General features: G+C 43.0%; 1 protein-coding gene across 1 annotated transcript in view; it reads left to right on the top strand.

The window, feature by feature from the left end:
• The window catches only part of snap29 (synaptosome associated protein 29), a 29,146-nt gene extending 8,692 nt beyond the window's left edge, over positions 1 to 20,454 (top strand). The window contains exons 3-5 of the mRNA XM_078227244.1: positions 3,029 to 3,114; positions 14,404 to 14,502; positions 17,106 to 20,454. Coding sequence (XP_078083370.1) covers positions 3,029 to 3,114; positions 14,404 to 14,502; positions 17,106 to 17,263 — 343 coding nt within the window. The 3' untranslated portion in view covers positions 17,264 to 20,454. The remainder of the gene's footprint in view (positions 1 to 3,028; positions 3,115 to 14,403; positions 14,503 to 17,105) is intronic.
• Positions 20,455 to 22,291: the final 1,837 nt, after the last annotated feature.

Genomic DNA, 22,291 nt, shown 5'->3' with positions numbered 1-22,291 from the left:
TTCCATATTTCTCCTCAGTGGTGGTGTCTGTAAGATGGAGGCTCACTTCTCTGCAAGTCAACAGCCCCCTCCTCCATCTCTCCTCAACCTTCTTCCTTTGCTTTTGGTCACCTCTCCTAACTCTGAGTTTGTTTTACTTTGCTCTTCTGTAAAGTGCCATTGGACATGTTTCTCTATTGGAATCATTTTTCTTAAATATTGAATGTTCTGCACTGATTGTGCTGTTCTACCTTTGTGTAGCTAGCATGCAGTTTCGAAGGGAAAGTAGGATCTCCTGAAGTTTGTGTTTATTTGCAGGAGCTGCACATGCACTAATAAGTGTACATAATAGCTGTACAACATCCCAATCTCTTTCTATTTTGGCATAGGCTAAAGAGATGTGTTGTATAAATTATACTGAATGTCTTTGAATACAGTAGGAAGGTGATGGCCTAGTGGTATTATCGCTACACTATTAATCCAGGAACTCAGCCAATGTTCTGGGGACCTGGGTTCGAATCCCACCATGGCTGTTGGTGGAATTTGAATGCAATATAAAAAAAATCTGGAATAAGAATCGACTGATGACCATGAAACCATTGTCGAGTGTCGGAAAAACCCATCTGGTTCACTAATGTCCTTTAGGGAAGGAAATCTGCCGTCTTTACCTGATCTGGCCTACATGTGACTCCAGAGCCACAGCAATGTGGTTGACTCTCAATGGCCTCCAAGAGCATCTAGGGATGGGCAATAAATGCTGGTTGGCCGTGTCCCATTAAAAAGAATCTTGGTTTTCAATAATTGCAATTTCTCTGAAAGCTAAATTGACATTGAATGCTATGTCCCACATGTATTAAGTAAAAACTTCCTCCAACATGAAAGCCTTCGAATCCAGTTGTGGTATCACCTAGAAGAATGTGCACCGTGATTAAAAGCATACAACTGCAATTCAATTTTATCTATCTGAATGTCTTGAAAGCACTCGGAGATATTGTATTGTGAAGAGTTAATCATATTTAACTCTGCAGCCACATAGTTATGGCTGAGGCCTTGCATTAAGACTGGTATGGTCTGTTAATGTGAGGATGTTTACTTCATTTTGGTGGAAGGAAAGGTTGGATAGGTTGGGCTTGTATTCACTAGTTTAGAAAAGTTAAAGGTGACTCGATCAGAACCTTTAAGATCCTGAGGGGGTCTTGACAAGGGTGGATATGGAGAGGGATGTTTCCTTTTGTGGGATAATCTAGAACTAAGGTTCACCTTTTAAAATAAGGGATCACTCACTTATGATAGAGATGAGGAGAATGTATTTTCTCAGGTTGGGAGTCTCTGGAGCTTCATTCTTCAAAAGGTAGTGGAAGCAGCACCTTTAAATGTTTAAGGCAGAGCTAGATAGATTAGAGATGAGCAAGGGGGTGAAAGATTGTTGGGAGTGGAGGGAATGTGGAGTTTGAAGTCACAATCGGATCAGCCGTGATCTTATTGAATAGCAGATTAGGCTCGAGGGGTTAAGTGGCCTCCTCATAATTGTATGTCTGCAGAAAGCAACTTTGCTGCATATTCATACTGCACAAGCTTTTGTATTTAACTTCCCAAGTTCCCTATCTCCTTCCATCCCAACTTATAGATTTAATTGGACTGGCTGTAAGAATAATTGGTATGGGAATCTTGCACAGTATATTGGGGAGGCGATGACCTAGTGGTATTACCGCTAGACTATTAATCCAGAAACTCAGCTAATGTTCTGGGGACCCAGATTTGAATCCCGCCACGGCAGATGATGGAATTTGAATTCAATATTCAAAAATATCTCCCACAAGTGGGGGAAAAAAAACACAGCTGGTGCTCTTCAGATTAGAGTAGTGTAGAAGGAAGTTTACCTCTTCTAACCTGGGATTGTTTAACGCCAGTGGACAAAACCTTTTAATTCCTGCCTCTTGATGGGAAGAAAAATTGAGGGAATCTTGTAATGGTTATGTAAAAATAAAAGTTAACTTCTCCTCCTCTTTCCTCCTGTTCCCCACCCAGAAAGTTCAGATTGTTTTAGATACAGGGGATTTAATATTGGGTTTCAGAACTGCTGAAATAATCAGTATCTTACTGTCAGCATTTTCTCTCGAAAGCCTCTAGTTTTGTCACAGACAAACTGGACTGTACCACAAGTTTCTCTCTCTGGACTTTCTGCATTAGCATGGGGGTGTTGGTGAGCTCACCCCATCGTTCGATCTAGCAGATTAGTTTGTCCATCATCACCAGTGGTGTTTGCTTCTGCTGGCAGGCAACATGCTGACTGTTGTATGAAACACACACTGGACAATCTCAGCAGGTCTGACAGCATCTGCGGAGAGAGGGCAGAGCCAATGTTTCGAGTCTGGATGACTCTTCTGAATATGTGCTATCAGAAGCTTTTTGATTATGAGAATCTAATAGCCGAGCAAATTAACTTTATACAAAATTCCCCGAAAAGGTCCAGTTTAATTTCTTTTTTTCTGTTGATTGTTTTATTTACATATGCAAATTATGCATTTTACTAGAAACACTTGGCAATTTGCTGAGTATTTGGTTTACAGATGCTGAATTTGCAGCATGCAGCTGCCGAGAGTTATTTCGGGCAAATGCACTGTTTATAGGTGGCTCTTTGGGTGAAAAAGGCTGCTGATCTTCTGTGCCAGAAGATGACATTCTGCCCTCTTGTCAAAGATGTTGCTTTCCTCAGTCCAGTTCAATTGTGTTAAAGCTAGCATGTCTGAGAAAGTAATAAGAATAGAAACGTAGAAGATAAGAGCAAGGAGGAGGCCATTCAGCCCTTCAAGCCTGCTCCACCATTCATTACGATCATGGCTGATCATCCAACTCAATAACCTAATCTTGCTTTTTCCCCATAACCTTTGATCCCATTCACCCCAAGTGATATATCCAGCCACCTCTTGACTATATCTGCACATTTTCTCTAGGGCTTTATAGCAAGTCCACAGAGATGACTATTTCTGTTTGCTGCATTAATCAGCTGTTCACTATGAAAAGCCTGATTTTTTTTTGTGTGTGGTAGATTACAAGAAGCCCTGGATAAGAGTATGCAGCAGGAGGATGCGTACCAGGCAAACCATCCAAACCTGAGGAAACTAGACACTTCGGGTAAGTCTCTTCTCACTGGGCACAGACCCGATGGGCCAAATGGCCCACCGTGCTATAAATTCGATTTCTTTCGATACTGTGCAGTCAACAGTCTCATCCTGGACTTCCTTTTTCAGTAGATGTTTGCTGTCATTTTCCCCTCCCTCCTTGCTGTTTAGAATGTCTACTCCAGATGGGTTAACTAGTGTTGAGTGAGTTTAATCCTGCAGCCACGCTAGTGTGTATATTTGTAATTTGCTGAGTAAATACAAGAACTTCAGAGAGCAGTTGGAGAGGCAAGCAGAAACTAGAAGCTCAGCTGGCCAAGAAGAGGGTCTTGGGGGGGAAAATGGAGGCCAGCAAATCGTGACCTTCTGACCCCCGGTCGTCTTCAACGAATGTGGCAGAGATTGCCATGTCAGTGTGTGGTGGCTGATCCACACCAGGCGATGCATTACCCAGTTGACCGTCCCAGCACAAACCACCACCTTTCAAGATTAAGGGCTGCCAGAGAATGGGAGCATGATGCTAACTTATGGAGTTAGTTGGGGTTTCATTCTAAATCTCTGCCCCAGTACCGACAGACATGTACATCTTATAATATCTGGCACTGGGGTGGCATCTGATGACTTCAGTTGTATGATTTGTACTTTAGTACAAGCAAGCAGAAATTTACTGGATTCAATCAGTGCAGTACCTGTGCTGGATTAAAGGATTTTAGGAAAACATTGCTGCACTAACTGTTTTAAACCTTCCGTAAGGGGTCCAGTATACAAACTTAGTCATGCCTAGCATGTAGGAAAATGGTTGATTATTTGAGTCCAAGCATTTCAACCTCCGACATCGCTGCAGGAGTTACCCAGGGGGTGCCCAAACCCAACCATCTACAGCTGCTTCATCGGCGAGCTTCCCTCTATCACACGGTCAGAAGTGGAGTTGTTCGCTGTACCATTTGTGACTCTTGCTACAGAAGGGTATGGATTTCTTTAGTAAGACCTGGGCAGCATTCAGTCTTGGGCTAATAAGTGGCAACAAATCACACCACACAAGCAACAGGCAGTGACAATTTACAACAGAGAATCTACCCTTTTTTTGTCTCGTCAATGACCACAGCACAAACCACCTTCTTTCAAGATTCAAGATTAAAGGCCGCCAGAGATTGAAAGCACAATGCTAACTTATGGAGTCAGCATCCAAAGGGTCACTACTGACCAAAAGCTGATCTGAACCAGCCATACTATGGCTACAAGAGCAGGTGACAGGCTGGGAATTTTGCATAGCTAGTAACCCACCATCTGGATGATACAAGTCACAGGTGGATTAAATACTCTTACATCTCTCTGGCTGTGCAACTCCAACAGAATCTTGACACAATCCAGGGCAAAGCAGCCCACTTGGTTGACATTCCATCCACCATCTTAAATATTCACTCCCTCTATCTGCAAGATGCACTGCTGCAACTTGCCATGGCTCCTTCGACAGCACCTTCCAAACTCTTGATCTCAATCATCGAAAGGAACAGTTATGCAGCCAATGTAAGGGCATTGTCTGCAAGTTCCCCAAAAACACACTCACCATCCTGACTTGGAACTATATCATGGTTTCTTCACTATCGCTAGCTCAGGAACCTGGATGGAACGCTCTCCCTAAAAATACTGGATTTACCTGCACCACACGGACTGCCTCACTTCAAGACGATGTTTCACCACCTTTTCAAGGGAAACGAGGCACGAGCGATAAATGCTGGCCTTCGCAGCAACACTTGCATCTTATGAACAAAACTTTAAGCATTGCAGTCCAAATTTTTCTGCGCATTTTTAATAACGGGCAATTCTCTTCTATAACCATTTCTGTTAAAACAAAATAATCCCTTTGTGATCAAAATATTGTCTGTTAAAATTCCTTTCCAAAAAAAAAGAGGCGGCATGGACAAGTTGGGCCGAAGGGCCTGTTTCCATGCTGTAAACCTCTGACTTTTAGATAGGGTGGATAGTGATAGCCTTTTTCCTCTGATGGAGAAATCCAGCACGAGGGGGCATGGCTTTAAATTGAGGGGGGGTAGTTATAGAACCGATGTCAGGGGTAGGTTCTTTACCCAGAGGGTGGTGAGGGATTGGAATGCCCTGCCAGCATCAGTAGTAAATGCGCCTAGTTTGGGGGCGTTTAAGAGATCCGTAGATAGGTTCATGGACGAAAAGAAATTGGTTTAGGTTGGAGGGTCACAGTTTTTTTTTTAACTGGTCGGTGCAACATCGTGGGCCGAAGGGCCTGTTCTGCGCTGTAATGTTCTATGTTCTATGTTTGTCTGCCTATCCACTCGGTGTGGTTGGGAACTGAGGGCTGTGAAAACAGTTTGGCTTGTAATGGTCTGCTCCTCGAGGCACAATTAGCTTTGTTCCCTCATGGAATTTCTAGCTTGTTAATATCATCAATGGTCAGCAGCAGTAGCATTGAACCTTTTCTAGCATGATTTTAAAAAGGATCAATGAGCTGTGGTGTGAGTTAATACCAGCAAAACCTCTGAATAAGACCCAAGCTTATTGCAGTGGTAGAAGCATAAATGGGAGAGGCATCTTCATCCATCTTCCCGTAACCCTCTCTCTGAACAATTCCACAGTTTCATCTCTGCTATCTTGAAAAATCTGTTTTTTTTGTGTGTAAATAAATTCCTGGCATCAATCCCAAAATTGTCCCCTTGGCCCGCTCATGGTTTAGTTCAAAGTAATGTCATTGGACTTATTTTTTCCACATGTTATCTTCTGTATCACTATCAACTCAATTCTGTCTCCAAGGCGGAAAAGCCCACAGTTTTTTCAAACCCCTATCCTCTGGTTCCGGGAATTGTTTTTGCCTTTTCTCTGAACTGTCTCCAGTTGCCCCCCTCGTGACTCAATGACGAGAATTAAACCTGGGTGTGAGATCGGAGCAGGGTGTCCTTCAGTTTGATCACTTATCTGAAACCTCTTGTGCTGTTTTTGGCCATGTAGTTACATGTTCCGTTATACTTGCTGTTGCAGTTAATTGTACATGTTGAACCCTGAGTGTCTCGGTGCCGCCCTCGATCTTAGTTTCACACTTCATTTCAATATCATTGAAGTACTTGGAACCATATGTTTTTTTTTTCCCTTTGTCGTGCTTTGGTCTTTGTTAAATGTGATGTTGTTGTTCCTTTCATGTTTTACCCAACTCCCAAGCAGTGTCTTCTGAAGCAACTGCCTCCTATTTCAGCAGCATGTGCAAATTTGGCCAACGTGTCGAGTATAACAAGTAACAGTTGCTTTCTAACCTCCAGCCAATTTCTTGTTTTTTTTTCTGGATCCCTGCAGCATTTGAGCTTTAACCAGTTCCCTTTCCTAAGGAGCTTTGTCCAATGCTTTTAACTGTCACCGCATCACTTGGTCAACTCGGACGTTTGACTTAGATTTTTTTCTCTTCCCACAATCTATTCTCCTTCCTTGATTTGATTTACGATTGTCACATGTATTAGCATACAATGAAAAGTATTGTTTCTTGCGCGCTATACAGACAAACCATACCGTTCATAGAGAAGGAAAGGAGAGAGTGCAGAATGTAGTGTTACAGTCATAGCTAGGGTGTAGAGAAAGGTCAACTTAGCGCGAGGTAGGTCCATTCAAAAATCTGGCAGCAGGGAAGAAGCTGTTTTTGAGTCGGTTGGTACGTGACACGTGGCATTTATAAATGTCCTTGCATGCCAAACTATACCCCTTTTTAATATTCCACTTTCCCTGAAATTCTATATCTCTGTCTGTGTTCCATTTAACTCCATTTCCCGGGGGGAGGCAATGACCTAGTGGAATTATCGCTAGACTATTAATCCAGAAACTCAGCTAACGTTCTGAGGGCCTGGGTTCGAATCCCGCCACGGCAGATGGTGGAATTAAGAATCTACCACGTAACCATTGTCGATTGTCAGAAAAACCCATCTGTTTCACTAATACCCTTTTGGGAATGAAATCTTATGAGATCTTACCTGGTCTGGCCTACATGTGACTCCAGAGCCACAGCAGTGTGGTTGAATCTCAACTGCCCTCTGAAATGGCCTAACAAGCCACTCGGTTCAAGGGCAACTAGGGATGGGCAATAAATGCTGGCCCAGCCAGCGATGCCCATGAATGAATAAAACACAATTATATTCAGACAACCACTTGCATTTCTGTAAGTTTTCCTGGCTTTTATCATTGGTGTCTGACTCTTCTAACAAGTTAGTTTCTGCAGGCTTGTAGGCTAGCGTCCAATCTTTTGTTAGTCTCGCAGTCGATCCTTTTCCTCCCCTGCTGTTTGGTTACAATAGCTGCTTTTTATGTTGTTGCTTGTTGCACGGTTCTTGCAACATATCGTTTCCTTTATCTCAAAACAATGACCTTGGTTATGAAAATAGCCAGTTGTTAATGCCGTCTGTTTTCCTAATAAGCTCATTCATTTATCAAATACCAAAAATATCCCAGCCGCCTTGGATGGATACGAGATCCTATGGCACTATTTCAAAGAAGAACAGGGGAGTTATCGCTGGTGCCCTGGCCAATATTTCTGAATCAAAATTAGACTCATTCCTGTTTGTGGGAGCTTGTTGTGTAAGATTTAAGTATTTAAATATTCACTTGCATTGCCATAACCTCCAGGGCTATGGACCAAGTGCTGGAAAATGGGATTCGTGTAAGTGACATGGACACGATGGGCTGAATGGCTGCCTCTTGTTCTGTGAACATCTACGAATCTATGCAAATTTATTTCGAAATTAATAGTGATCTCAACATTAATTCCTTGGGCACCTCTCTTTTTGCTTCTCCCACCCGCCACTGCCGATTGTAAAACATTTGTGGGTTGCCATCCCTGGCTATACCTTTGGTCCTTCTAGCCTTTGCCTCGATGGACGTATCTGAAACTTGAGTGTTTTGACTTTCTGATACATTCCTTTCCTTGGGAGCCGGTTTACTCCCTTGTACCAACTCCAGTTTCTTTTTCGTCACTTACTTTGCACCAGAGACAGGGAGCTTTTGCTCTTGATTGCTTTTTATTCCTATTTTTATTTTTATTTTTTTGATATCCTTAAGCATTTAAATTTTTATTTCACTTGGAAATTGGTGATAATTGTCTCTATCCATTCTAGTTGTTCTCCCTATGCCCTGTACTTTTTTGACGTCATTTAAGGTGGAAACTTGAGTCGACATTAGCAAGGACAGGCTATACATGGACTTTTATCCTGGTGGGGCCCCAAAAACAGAAACTATGACAAGTATTTAAAAAATGCTCTCCAAGATGTGTGAAATCCTAGAAAATTTGCAGAATGCTTTTTGAGTACTATCTGCAAACTATTTGAATAAGAATTGGGAGCAGTAAAGGCCATGTGGCCCCCTCCAGCCTGGTCTAAGATAAGGGTTGAATTTATATAATAACTGAGCATGCACAACCCTCCAAGGTAGAGAATTTCAACCTGCCATTTGAGGGCCATACCTAGCACAAAGGAAGATGATTATGGTTCTTGCATCATCTCAATTCCAAGATATCACTGCAGGAGTTCCTCAGGGTAGTGTCCTAGGCCCAGCCTTCTTCAGCTGCTTCATCAATGACTTTCTTTCCATTACAAGGTCAGAAGTGGGGATGTTTGCTGATGATTGCCCAATGTTCAGCATTTGAGACCTCAGATACAGAAGCAGTCCATGACCAAACGCAGCAAGACCTGGACAATATCCAAGCTTAGTCTAATTAGTGGCAAGTAACGTGCATGCAACGTGCCAGGCAATGACCATCTTTGAGAGAATAATAACCATGACACCATGACCTTGACATTCAGTGGTATTGCCATCACTGAATCTCCCACTATCAACATCCTGGGGGGTTACCATTGCCTAGAAACTGAACTGGAGCAGCCATATAAATACCGTGGCTACAGGAGCAGGTCAAAGGCTAGGAATCCTGCAGCGAATAACTCGCCTCCTGACTCCCCAAAGTTTGTCTACCATCGACAAGGCAGGTCAGGAGTGTGTTGGAATATTCTCCACTTGCCTGGATGAGTGCAGCTCCAATAATGCTGAAGAAGCCCTGCACCATCCGGGACAAAGCAGCCCCACTTGATTGCTGCTACTCCCTCCATCACAATGAAGCAGCCGTGTGTACCATCTACAAGGTGCACTGTGAAAACTCACCAAAGCTCCTTTGGCAGCACCTTCCAAACCCACAGACTGCTACCATCTAAAAGTAGTAAAAAGTTTAACAACACCAGGTTAAAGTCCACATCATGACCATCTAAAAGGACAAGGGCAGCATTTACATGGGAACCCCACCACCTGGAGATTCCCCGCCAAGCCCCCCCTCTACCCTGACACGGAAATATATTGCTGTTCCTTCACTGTGTCAAAATCCTGGAACTCCCTCTAAAGGCACCATGGGTGTACCTGCACCACATGGACTGCAGCGGTTCAAGAAGATTGTCCACCACCACCTTCTCCAGGACAATTGGAGATGGGGAATAGATGCTGGCCTAGCCTGTGGCACCCACATTCCATGAATGTTTTTTTTTTAAAGTACTCCATATTCAGACGTCCAACTGTGATCTGAAAAGACCTAAAAAGTAAATAACTTCAGGTTCAGAATCAAATTCACCCTGATACCTATGCACACCACCTTAGAATATCATCTAAACCATGTTAAGTTTGGTGTTATTGAATTATGTTGATTCAGAGATTCCTTGAGTTCATTGATTAATAGAATCCCTAGAGTGCAGGAGGCCATTCGGCCCATCGAGTCTACACCGACCACAATCCCAACCAAGCCCTGTTCCCGTTAACCCCACATATTTACACTGCTAATCCCCCTGATATTGGGGTCAATTTAGCACGGCCAATCAACCTAACCACATCTTTGGACTGAGGGAAACCGGCGCACCCGGAGGAAACCCACAAAATTGAACCCAGGTCCCTGACGCTGAGGCAGCAGTTCTAAGTTATGTGCCACCGTGCACCCGATTTGTATATTAGTCTTGTAATTTACTCCTGGCTTATTATATAATTTAACCAAACTGTGAATGAATGTGTATAATTTGCTATGCAGGAGATAATGCAGCAATTTTATTTTATGGCACTAGAGGGCACCAGTGTTATACCATATCAGTATTGATGTATGTTCGACACTTGTCAACTAAAAATACTATGAATTTGACAAGTATTTCCTACATGTCCCATTGAGAGCATTGGCCGTGCATTCATTATTAATTAGGTAGTGCACAGATATGATGATCTGAGTGATCTCTTTAAAACTCGCAATAGTTAATGAACTGCAGCAAGAGATCCCCTGTTCAATTTGAATTTATAAAATTTTCATGGGATTGGTTGTCAGTGGCTTGGTCAGCATTTATCGTTCATCCCTGGTTGCCATTAAGATTTGATTTATTATTGTCACATAGAATCCCTACAGTGCAGAAGGAGACCATTAGGCCCATCGAGTCTGCACCAACGACAATCCCAGCCAGGCCCTATCCCCGTAACCCCACATATTTACCCTGCTAATCCCTCTAACCTACACATCTCGGGACACTAAGGAGCAATTTAGCGTGGCAAATCCACCTAACCCGCACATTATTGGAGTGCGGAAGGAAACTGGAGCACCCGGAGGAAACCCACGCAGACACGGGGAGAACGTGCAAACTCTACACAGACAGTGACCCAAGCCGGGAATTGAGCCCACGTCCCTGGAACTGAGAGGCAGCAGTGCTAACCACTGTGCTACCGTGCCACCACATGTACTGAGATGCAGTGAAAAGTATTGTTGAAAGGCTGTCTTGAACTGCCGCCCTGAACCACTGCAGTCTACAGGAACACCCCCAGTCCTTTTGAGGGAGGAAATTCCAGGATTTTGACCCAGCGACAGTGAAGGAATGGCAATACATTTCCAAATCAGGATGGCGAGTGACTCGGAGAGGAACTTCCAAATGCTGATGTTCCCAGGTATCTGCTGCTCTTGTCCATCTAGATGATAGCAGTCTTGAGTTTTGAAGATGCTGTGTCAGCAGCATTGGTAAGTTGTTGCAGTGCATCGCGGTACACACTGCCGCCACTGTGAACCGGCAGTGAAGGGAGTGAATGTTTGTGGAAGGGGTGTATCTGCACAGTTATCTCAGCACAAAAGGATGCCACAGTTGGCTTCAGTTCTCCTGGGCTGGAGAGAGGAGGATTGGCCAACATGCCCTTCTCCTGATGTGCGATGCAGTGATCCATGAGAGGAAGTGACTGGATGCAGCGCAGATTCCCGCCTGTCCCTGGTGTTTGGACAGCCTGCCGCCACATGTATGAAGACTGACTACTTGGTAGCGAAGCTCCTGGAGGTCGCTGATGTTCAGGGAGCCATATCCTCTCCCAGAATTCTTCAGATGTAAATTGCAGATGGGAGATCATTGCGTACATAGTTTACACATTATTTTGTGGAATGCAATGTTCTAACTGGAGCTTAACCCATATTGGGGTTAAGAGTTTATTTTTGTTCCGATTAATTAAGCAGCGAAATGCTGCAGTTCCAAAGAAAACTAATCATAAGCTGAACTTTAATGAGCCAAGGCTTTGTAAAGAAACAGTCAAATATCAATATAAGAAATGGACTTGCCACTTTCATAGACTTTTACTTCAGGAAGATTTATTCTTAATTGGACATTGCAGCCAATGGCAGATATAGACGTTCTTGTGCATCAGTGTGACGCACAATCTTGTTCACTTCATACTCTTGCGCACACCTGGCACCCCTAAAAGTTTTAAAGCTTATTTATTAGTGTCACAAGTAGGCTTACATTAACACTGCAATGAATTTACCGTAAGAAGTCACAACAGGTTAAAGTCCAACAGGTTTATTTGGTAGCACGAGCTTTCGGAGCGCTGCTTCTTCAGGTGAACCTGGTGTTGAGTCGTGCCCACCCCAGTCCAATGCCGGCATCTCCACATCATGAAGTTATTGTGGAAATCCCCTGGTCGCCACACTTCTGTTCGGGTAACACTGAGGGGAATTTAGCACGCCCTTCAGACTGTGGGAGGAAGCTGCAGCACCCGGAGGAAACCCACACAGACACTGTGGAGTTCGCACATTCTCCCAGACAGCGACCCAAGCCAGGAATCAAACCCAGGTCCCTGGTGCTGTGAGGCGGCAGTGCCAACCACTGTGCCCCTAGTTGTGGGCAGTACAATTCTGATGCAATTCTCCTTTTTTTGCCTTGTCTGCTTTGAACTGCTCCATTGCTGAACCGCCTCGCAAATACTTCCAGATGTCTTTCAGTTGCAATGGCACATACTAGCCTTCGATGGAAGAAGTGTGCATTTACAGAATAATAATGCATATGGGGCTAGTCGCTTAGTCTATCAAATCTGGACAGTTTTTCTACCAAGTCTCATCCACACTCCTGTCTTTTTACCCCATTCTTCATATTCTTCACTCTTTAAGTTTGATCCTCTCCTGGAATTTGAGCTGGCCTCGTCACATCCTCATGAATCCTCCTGATGCCTTTTCCATGTCTTCATTTCAACAGAGCACTTCAAACGAAGAATGCTCATCAGTCTGTGCCCTGGCTACAGTTGTACAAGTTCAACATTATTTCAGTCGTTTTGCATTCTGTGCTTTTTAGAATATTGAACCCAGGATTCTGTTTACTTCATTGATCATCTGAAGCTGTTCATTGTTTCATTTCCCTATTTTTTAAGCTGTTTTTCTATGTTAAATGGCATCTGCTGCCTGTCATTATCATGCTGTCATCGTAAAATGTCAATATTCCTTCAATCCAGATTAGCCATGTGGATGACGAGAGTAACCTAACACTGATCTTGATGAAACATCACTTCCCATACATTCTCTTTCCAAGAAACGTCCCTTCACCTAAAACCTTGTCCTTCTGTCCTCTGTAGATGATGGGGACTAGTATTGAATCTTTCTGTTTAATTAGAACAAGTCAGGCTTTGGGATCCTTGAGGTAGATGGGTTTAGGTTGACGCAGTGGTTAGCACTGCTGCCCCTCAGCGCCAAGGTTCCGGGTTCAATTCCAGCCTCTGGTCACTGGCTGTGTGGAGTCTGCACATTCTCACCGTGTCGGTGTGGGATTCCTCCAGGTGCTCTGGTTTCCTCCCACAGTCTAAAGATGTGCGGGTTAGATTGATTGGCCATGCTAAATTGACCCTAGTGTTGGGAATTAGTGGGGTAAAAGAGGGTTATGGAAATAGGGTCTGAGTGGGATTGTGGTCAGTACAAACCTGATGGGCTGAATGGCCTCCTTCTCTGCTGTAGGGATTCTATGATCTATGGATGCCCCAAAAGTCTTGGGCTAAGATTTGACGTGACAGACAAATTGGGCAAATTTGCAGGTTCCTTGGGTGGGTGGATTATATCAGTTTTGATTTTGGGCTATGAGGATTGGGGCAGTGGGGCTGGTTAAATTGCTGCTGCACGGAGCTGGTGTTGACTTGACAGATCCAAGTGGTCACCTCCTGTGCCATAGCCGTTCTGTTTCTATGACCTGCATTATCTGAAACCTTTCACCATGGCCTCTGCTCTCTGCATATCAACTCCTGAATAGACAGAGGGACAATGTCTGCAGAGATTAAACCATGCCAGATAAGTGAAAGAAGTGGCAATGACCCTTTCCTGCTCTTTTGTTCCCTCATTTCTGCCTTTAGATACGAGGCAATCATAGAGTCATAGGTTTACAGCATGAAAACAGACTCTTCGGCCCAACTTGTCCATGCCGCCCTTTTTTAAACCACTAAGCTAGTCCCAATTGCCTGCGTTTAGTCCATATCCCTCTGTACTCATCCATGTAACTGTTTAAATACTTTTTAAAAGACAAAATTGTACCCGCCTCTACTACCTCTGGCAGCTCGTCCGAGACGCTCACCACCCTCTGAAAAAATTGCCCCTCTGGACCCTTTTGTATCTCTCACCTTAAACCTATGCCCTCTAGTTTTAGACTCCCCAACCAAGATGTCTAAGCCCCTCATTATTTTATAGACCTCTTTAAGATCATCTCTAAGTCTCCTACGCTGCAGGGAAAAAAAATCCCAGTCTATCCAGCCTCTCCTTTATAACTCAAACCATCAAGTTCCGGCAGCATCCTAGTAAATCTTTTCTGCATTCTTTCTAGTTTAATATCCTTTGTATAATAATCATTAGTCTTTTTTAATTAACTGCAAAATTAGTTACAAGATGCCTTAGTTTTTGTGCAAAAAGTGAAATAGCTGGAAAATTAGCTTGGGTTAAAGATTTTGATTACTGAAAATAAAATTCCTCCTGTTTTTGCTAGCTTATTGTTTCCTCTTTTCTATTTAGGATTCGGGGCCAGTAGCAGTTCTGCTTCTGTAGAGAATAACAGTTACTCCAAGAACAATGTTCTTCAAACTTATCATGCGAAGATTGATAACAATCTAGGTAAGGTATTATCAGACTGTGTTGTCTGCGTGTGTGTACATATGCATTCCTTCATTCTGGAACTCCCCCATCCCATTCCAAAGACTGACACTGGGGATCCGTTAAATTTCAGAACAGCAAGGTTTCTGCCAGGTAAAAGTTGTGGGACCGCAGCAGGTGCAATGTTGGTAAACGTGAGGTCATCCATTTTGGTAGGAATAACGGCAAAATGGACTATTATTCAAATAGTGAAAAATTGCAGCATGCTGCTGTGCAGAGGGAACTGGGTGTCCTTGTGCAAGAATCGCAAGGAGTTAATTTGCAGGTGCAGTGGGTAATTAAGAAGGCAAATGGAATTTTGTCCTTTATTGCTAGAGGGATGGAATTTAAAAACAGCGAGGTTATGTTGCAGCTGTATAAGGTGCTGGTGAGGCCACACCTGGAGTACTGTGTACAGTTTTGGTCTCCTTACTTGAGAAAGGATATACTGGCACTGGAGGGGGTACAGAGGCGATTCACTAGGTTGATTCCGGAGTTGAGAGGGTTGGTTTATGAGGAGAGACTGAGTAGACTGGGGCTATACTCATCGGAATTCAGAAGAATGAGGGGAGATCTTATAGAAACATAAGATTATGAAGGGAATAGATAAGATAGAAGCAGGGAAGTTGTTTCCACCGATGGGTGAAACTAGAACGAGGTGGCATGGCCTCAAAATAAGGGGAAACAGATTTAGGACTGAGTTGAGGAGGAACTTCTTCACACAAAGAGTTGTGAATCTGTGGAATTCCCTGTCTAGTGAAGCAGTTGAGGCTACCTCATTGAATGTTTTTAAGGCAAGGATAGATACATTTTTGAACAGTAAAGGATTTAAGGGTTAGGGTGAGCGGGCGGGTAAGTGGAGCTGAGACCACGAAAAGATCAGCCATGATCTTATTGAATGGTGGAGCAGGCTCGAGGAGCCAGGTGGCCCACTCCTGCTCCTAGTTATGTTCCTCAGAGTTAACATGCGAGATAGTTATGGTCTAATTCTGATCTCCTGTGTGTTCACCCTACCTAGAGAATTTTTGTAGTTTTCGTTCTACTAGCTGAAAAGTCTATCCTTTTTATAGTTTCTATTTTTAATGATAATTGCCTTTCTTCTCCCAAGTCCAAAGATGAACATGCGGGTTGGGTTGATTGTCATGCTAAGTTGCCCCTTAGTGTCCCAGGATGTGTAAATTAGAGGGATTAGCAGGATAAATGTATGGGAATGTTGTTGGTGCAGCCTCGATGAGCCAAATGGCGGCCTCCTGCACTGCAGGGATTCTATGATGATTCTAAGTGGCCTTCACTGCTGGCAACTGGTCCAATCTGTATCTATCAGACTTCTGTATCATATTCTGAAGGTTGGCAAGCAAACATTTTAAATGATTCAGCATCCTTGTCCCTCTGCCCTCTAATGCAGTAAGAGATGGGGCACAAATCTTTGGCCCTCACACCAGTGCAGCTCTGAAAACGGCTGCTTGGAATTGTGTATGCGTAGTCTGCAGTGAGCCTCCCATGTTTCCCCGCCCAATGAGCAAAGTGCAACCTCAGCAGCCGAGGTGGTAACCTGCTGTATGAAGGCTTGTTGACGCGCAAGTGGGGAGCCCGTAACCCCACGGTACCAGAAAATGCCACTGCAGTTTAAAGCTTCAGCGACTCTGTATGCATTTGTTCGTCCTGAGCTCCCAGCTCCCAATCGCTACCATGCATTTATGGGAAAGCACTGAGGAGGGCACTTGCCAGCAGCGGGTGTGTTGTCTTGTGGGTCCCTCCCAAGCTAAAAGCAGCTTTAACTTGCTGCTCATTTAGCTCGTAAGCAAACCTACCTTGTTTCTCTACACAAATCGCTATGCTCAGAAGTAATGAATCAAATGATAAGGTACTAAATAAACGCAGGCTTCTGATTTATATTAACTGTTCAAACGTGCCCATGTAATTTCAAATGATCCCCTTGGGTAATTAGTGCATCACCCGCACGATGCCATATTTACAACAGAGTCTTTATTTCTGCTCCATTCATATTGCATTTTAATTGAATTTGGTGACATGCTCCCTCTTAAGGTTTTCATCACTGAAGGGAAAGGTGTAGATTTTGTTCCCTTTTGTGGGTGACTTGTCCACAGCAGTTCAGTGGCTCGCACTCTTTTGAGTTAAGTCAGAATTTTGAGAGTTCAAGTCTCACTCCGGAAACCTGAGCACAAAATTTTGTCTGGCGTTGCAGTGCCTTGCGAGAGTGCTGCACTGCCTGAGGTACCGTCTTTCTGGATCAGAAGTTAAATCAAGGTCCCCTTGGGCAGTAGTAAAATATCCCATGGTGATATTATGAAGAAGAGCAGCAAGTAATCCTGGCTGTTTTGGTCCATATTTATCCCTCGACCAACACCAAAGTAATAATTGGCTGTTCGCCTGTCTTGCAGTGTGTAGGAGCTTGCTGCGTGTAAATTGACTGCTAGGCTTCCTCCATTAAAATCGTGGCTACTCTTCAAAAGTTGTTTGTCTATAAAATACTTTGAGATTGTGAAAGTTGCAGTAATGTACTCGCCTTTCTTATTGTGCAAACCTGACTCGTGTTTCTGTCTGTCTGTCCCCTCTAATCACAGATGAGTTGTCCTCTGGTCTCGGCCGTCTGAAGGGGCTGGCAGTTGGTCTGCAGACAGAAATCGACGACCAGGATCAGATCATTGATCGTTTGACAAACAAGACCGAACGCCTGGATTCCAAGATCATTGCAACCGATCGACAGATTCGTAAACTTTAAAGTGCCGCGTGGGATTTCCAAATTTGTTTTCTAAATTCATCTTGAAAATAACTGACCTTCCAGAAATAACACCTTTTTTTTTATTCAGGTGATTTGGTAAACGGGGTTTGAGAGAAAACCATTCTCAAACCTCCCAAAGAAATTGACTCGATTCCTAACTGTGTTTCTGAATGTATTGCAACGGGGCCTGATTTAATTTTTTATGCATTCTAGGAGTTCTGCATCAAACAAATACCGATTAACGTGATGCAGGAGTTGCACAGCAATGTCACTCTCTTGTTCAATCTGGTTTTCAATAACCTACGCCAGTTTGTATGGAAGGCAAGGATTGAACGTGATCCAAACTTCACTATCAATACGCGTGCGAAACCTGGATGCATTTTGTTGCATATGCTTTTGCTGTAAGTGGTAGCTTTGATGGAAAGGCCTGTATGAACAAGCCTGTATGAGCTCACTGGAATATCTCTCGTACTCAGTTACTGTGTGGAGAGTCAGCTTTGGCTGGTTTGCATATTGTCTACTGTTGTTTCAACTCCAGCATACGCTCAGTCATTCTTGCCCAGTCTGTGATTAGCTTGTATTGTGAATATACTGTGCAGATGTGTGTTTGGTAATCTGTGACTTGTAGCATCAGTTATATCCAAAACCTTTTATAAAGATTAATATATCTAACAACAAAAATATTTCCACCAGTTAGTGCTAGTTATCCAGATCAAAATGTAGCCTTTAGATTTTTTTAAATCAATGGAAACAGTGCTTGTTTTATTTTTAAGGGATATTTTGATTGCCAAGTCATTTGTTCTTAGAAGTCCAATCTGTCGTCTAACAAAAGCTCACTGTGTAAGAAATAGATGTACTCTGGGTGGGGGTCTCTTGAAGCTGTTAATTTTAGTCCTGTTTTTCCTGTCGTGTATTTCAGGATCGCCTTTGGCGAGGCAAAACCTTCATGTTGACTGCAGTAAAATGAATGCAAGCAGACTTGCAGGTGATTGTCTCTCTAGAAAAGTGGTTTAAAAATGGAAGGAGAGGGAGAAATCTTAAACTGAATAGTCACAATCCTCAATGCTGTGTAGGGAAATGGATGTCGTGTCTGTGTTCACACACTTCTCACTCGCTATGCCATGCAGTGAGGGTGATGTACTCATTTCTCACTTCTCTGTTTATGCTGTTTTCCATAGAGCACATTTAACATCCTTTCTGTTTTGTGTGCTGCCTTTGCCTCTATGTCCTTTCTGGTTTTTGTTTTTAATTTCTGGTGTGCAGTGGAATTGGCTGATTAAAGTTGTGGACTACTCATGCTGCCCCTTAAGCATCAACCAGGGTGGCTGAGGCACTCTGAAACACCGTGAATTAGAGCGCAGCTGTAGTTATTACCACCTGGCCACTCCTGTAGCTGCTTTCTCAAAGGTGCCAAGTGCTGAGGAGTGAAAAGTAAGTCGTGTTTCTTATTGCAAGGCCGTCTTCTCCAGGTTGCTATTTTGATGAATAAAGTGTGTAAAGAGTGTGGTGTGCACAGGAAGGTGGTGAGTGGAAGCAGGAGAGTTGACTAAGGCAGCCACTGGAGGATCAAAATCTTTGTCCTTGCAGACTCCTCAGTTTGTCTGTCGTCGCAACAAGTTTGTTTCCTGGCCTTGTACAAACTCAATACACCTGCCTTTTTATCCATTGGATTTTGTAAATCTGGTCAGGGTTGGGGTTAAGAGGTCAAAGCGCAAACCTGCCTTGGAGGTGATGGATTTATTTCTCATAGCGTTCAAAAGTCTGACTTGGGGGAAATGCAGTAAATAGATCCTTGCTAAAATATCTGAAACCCATGCAAAGCCCCTTTAGCAATAGAGTGCATTTCCTGTGTAGCACTTGCTGAGGATTTGCAGTCAGAAAAAATTAGCAGTTGAGGCATCCAGTGTATTTTTGTCTGCGGCTGGACATTGGATTAGAAATATGTTTCACACAAATTCTCTTTCTTCACACTAAAAACGATGATTTTTGTTTTAAAAAGAATAAGTTAGCACAGCATGTGAATTGCACAAGGTGGGTGCAGTTTTTTTTAACTATAGCAAACTTTCTTTTGGCTGCGGTAACTAAGCACAGGCTTAACTTCCTTTGAATACTTGGAAAATCAAACATCAAAAGAGCTGGGTATAATTTAATTGGGAAACTAAATGCACAAGCATTCATCTATAATTCTCTTGAATCAGTTCTAAATGTTTAACTAATTATCTAACTATTTAATCATTTGTGAACATTTTATTTTACGCACATAATTAACTACGTTCTAGTTTAAATAGCCAAATTGTTAACATCGCTTTTCTAGTTTCTCCCAACATGCCATTGTTTGAGTTGAGATGGGTTTGAGAAATTGATACATCCCAATTAAATTCCTTTCAGAAGCTTATTTCAAAAAACCAATGAAACATAATTAGCTGTGAACTAGTATAGTGCGACGTGTGGTCTAGCACTGATACTGCATGATATATAATCAGCAGGCAATTGAATTTTCAACTCCCAAAAAGTATATTGTGCAGGTTTTGCGAGTTTGGATTGCTGCTCAGTCCAAACTAAATATACATACATGACTGCACTCATGGCGAACTGGTTTAACTCAATTTTTGTCCACATTTATCTCCAGTCAGAGCAAGCGTGCTTGTGATACCAGAAGTATTTTGAAACCTTGCTGCTGTTTTAGTTCCTTTCACGTAGTAGAAGGATTTGCAGATATTTGATCTCTAAGCTTGATGGCGCTTTTGCTCCACATGGTGACTAATGCATTTGAACACATTGTTTAGATGGATAACAGTGAAGCATTTTGCAAAGCTGGGAAAGGTGCCATTCCCATACTCCTTAAGTGGACATGTGTTTAGATAGAAATGCTATATAACAGCTAATCGAGTGCCTTCTATAAAAAATTTAATAGGCGAAAAGTACAAACCCCTGGAATACATTGTACCAACATTTACAAGGGCAATTCCTTGTCATACAAGTTATAGGGTTTCTGGTCAAACCTAATAATGTGATACTGTTTTAATTGTATAAATACTTTGAAGAACAAACTAATGAAATGTGTTTGATTTGTTACTGGACTGGAAATATTTGTATTTGGAGCCTTCAGAGTAAAAGCCTTTCCTAATTTTTGACCTTTCTGTTTGAAATGATCTGACTTTGTCTTGTGCAATAAAACCTTAAAACCTCTCTCTCATTTTTATACAGATGTAATTTGGTGAGCAGGAGCAAAACAAAATGAAATGCAATGATGCTTTTCACCTTGCTTGAGCAGTAGTTTGAATTTTTCATCATTCAAATACTACTTTGTCCAGACTGATCCGAGTAGCTTATGGTCCAATGGAAAAAAAATATCAGGCACTTACATTTTGTGTGCGCACATTTTAAAATGGATTTAAAAACCTTTCGGACCTGACTAATGCCGTTCTGGCTAAACAATTGATTCCCTCTGTGGGTGACGTCCGAGAAGACTTAATTTTTAAAAATATACTTGTTTTTCCCCTTAGGCAGCATGGTTGCATTTTTAATCAAATGAAGGTGTTCTGCTTTCCAAAATCTTGCGGTTAATAACTATCTGCAGATGATCATGCATTTTGGAGTTATTACTTGTGATTATTGGTTTTCCTAGTTATTGTCTCCATCCTCCCCTGCTGACTCTTGGGATCATAGGATCCCTACAATGTCAAAAGAGGCCATTTGGCCCATTGTACTTGCACTGACAATGCTCCCCAGGCCCTATCCCTGTACACACATATTTACCCTGCTAATCCCCCTGACACTAAGAGGCAATTTAACATGGTCAATCAACCTAACCCGCACGTCTTTATTCAGTGGAAGGAAACCGGAGCACCCGGAGGAAACCCATGCAGACATGGGGAGAATGTGCAAACTCCACACAGCCACCCAAGGCCAGAATTGAACCCAAGCCTCTGGTGTTGAGGCAGCAGTGCTAATCTACTGTGCCACCTTGCTGCCCCTATGATGATTGATTTATTTTACTTGTAGGATATGGATATTGACAGCAAGGCTTATCTGTCTTTAACTGCCCTCGGTGGTGAGCTGCTGCCTTAATACAACTGCCTGATTGTTGGGCCATTTCAGTCGACCATGTTGTGGGTTTGGAGTCACACGGACAAATATATCATTGATATGGAGAGCTGCTTACGTTCTCTAAAATGCCATTAGCAAGCAGTAATCCAGTTGTTTCATGGCCACCATTACTGATACTAGCTTTTCATTCCAGATTGATTTATTTTGAAGCTGCTGTGATGGCTCATGTCTCCAGCTCAATTATTAATCCATTTCCTTCCATAGTCACTTTGCTACCTATCTACAGCACCTTTAACAACCTCAGGATTGTCCCTTAGGGCTTTACACCCAGTGAAGTATCTTTTTTTTTAATGCAGTCGCTGTTGCAGGAAATGCAGCAGCCAATTTGCACAGGAAGATCCCACAGAGCTGTGTGCTGATGACTAGATAGTCTAGTTGCAGTGATGCCGATCGAAGGATAAATATTAATTCGGACATCTGGGAGAGTTCCCCAGCTCCATTTCAATGTGGAGCCTCTTCAATCCATCTGAAAGGGCAGTTGAATATTTCCTTTGAGAAATGGAATCTTGCACAGTGCAGCCCGCTGCTAGTACTGCACGAGAATGTCGGCTTAGTGTCTCCGGAGTGGTTTCATGGTATGAGCACTACCATGGTCATTGGCACCTGCGGGGTGTGAAACCAGTCTAATATACTGTGGCAGACAACTTGTGACGCTGATCTCTGACCTAACACCTGGAATATCATTTGTTTATTATTGTCACAAGTAGGCTTGCATTAACACTGCAATGAAGTTACTGTGAAAATCCCCTAGTTGCCATACTCTGGCACCTGTTCGGGTGCACAGAGAATTTAGCATGGTAAATGCACCTAACCAGCACTCTGGACTGTGGGAGGAAACCCACAGAGAGAACGTGCAGACTCCGCACAAATCACCCAAGCTGAGAATCAAACCCAGGTCCCAAGCGCTGTGAGACCGCA

This window comes from Mustelus asterias, chromosome 13 (genome assembly GCF_964213995.1).
Source record: "Mustelus asterias chromosome 13, sMusAst1.hap1.1, whole genome shotgun sequence".
NCBI classification, from domain to species: domain Eukaryota; kingdom Metazoa; phylum Chordata; class Chondrichthyes; order Carcharhiniformes; family Triakidae; genus Mustelus; species Mustelus asterias.
Note: the sequence above shows the minus strand (reverse complement) of the source record. Positions and strands in the feature narration are given on the sequence as shown.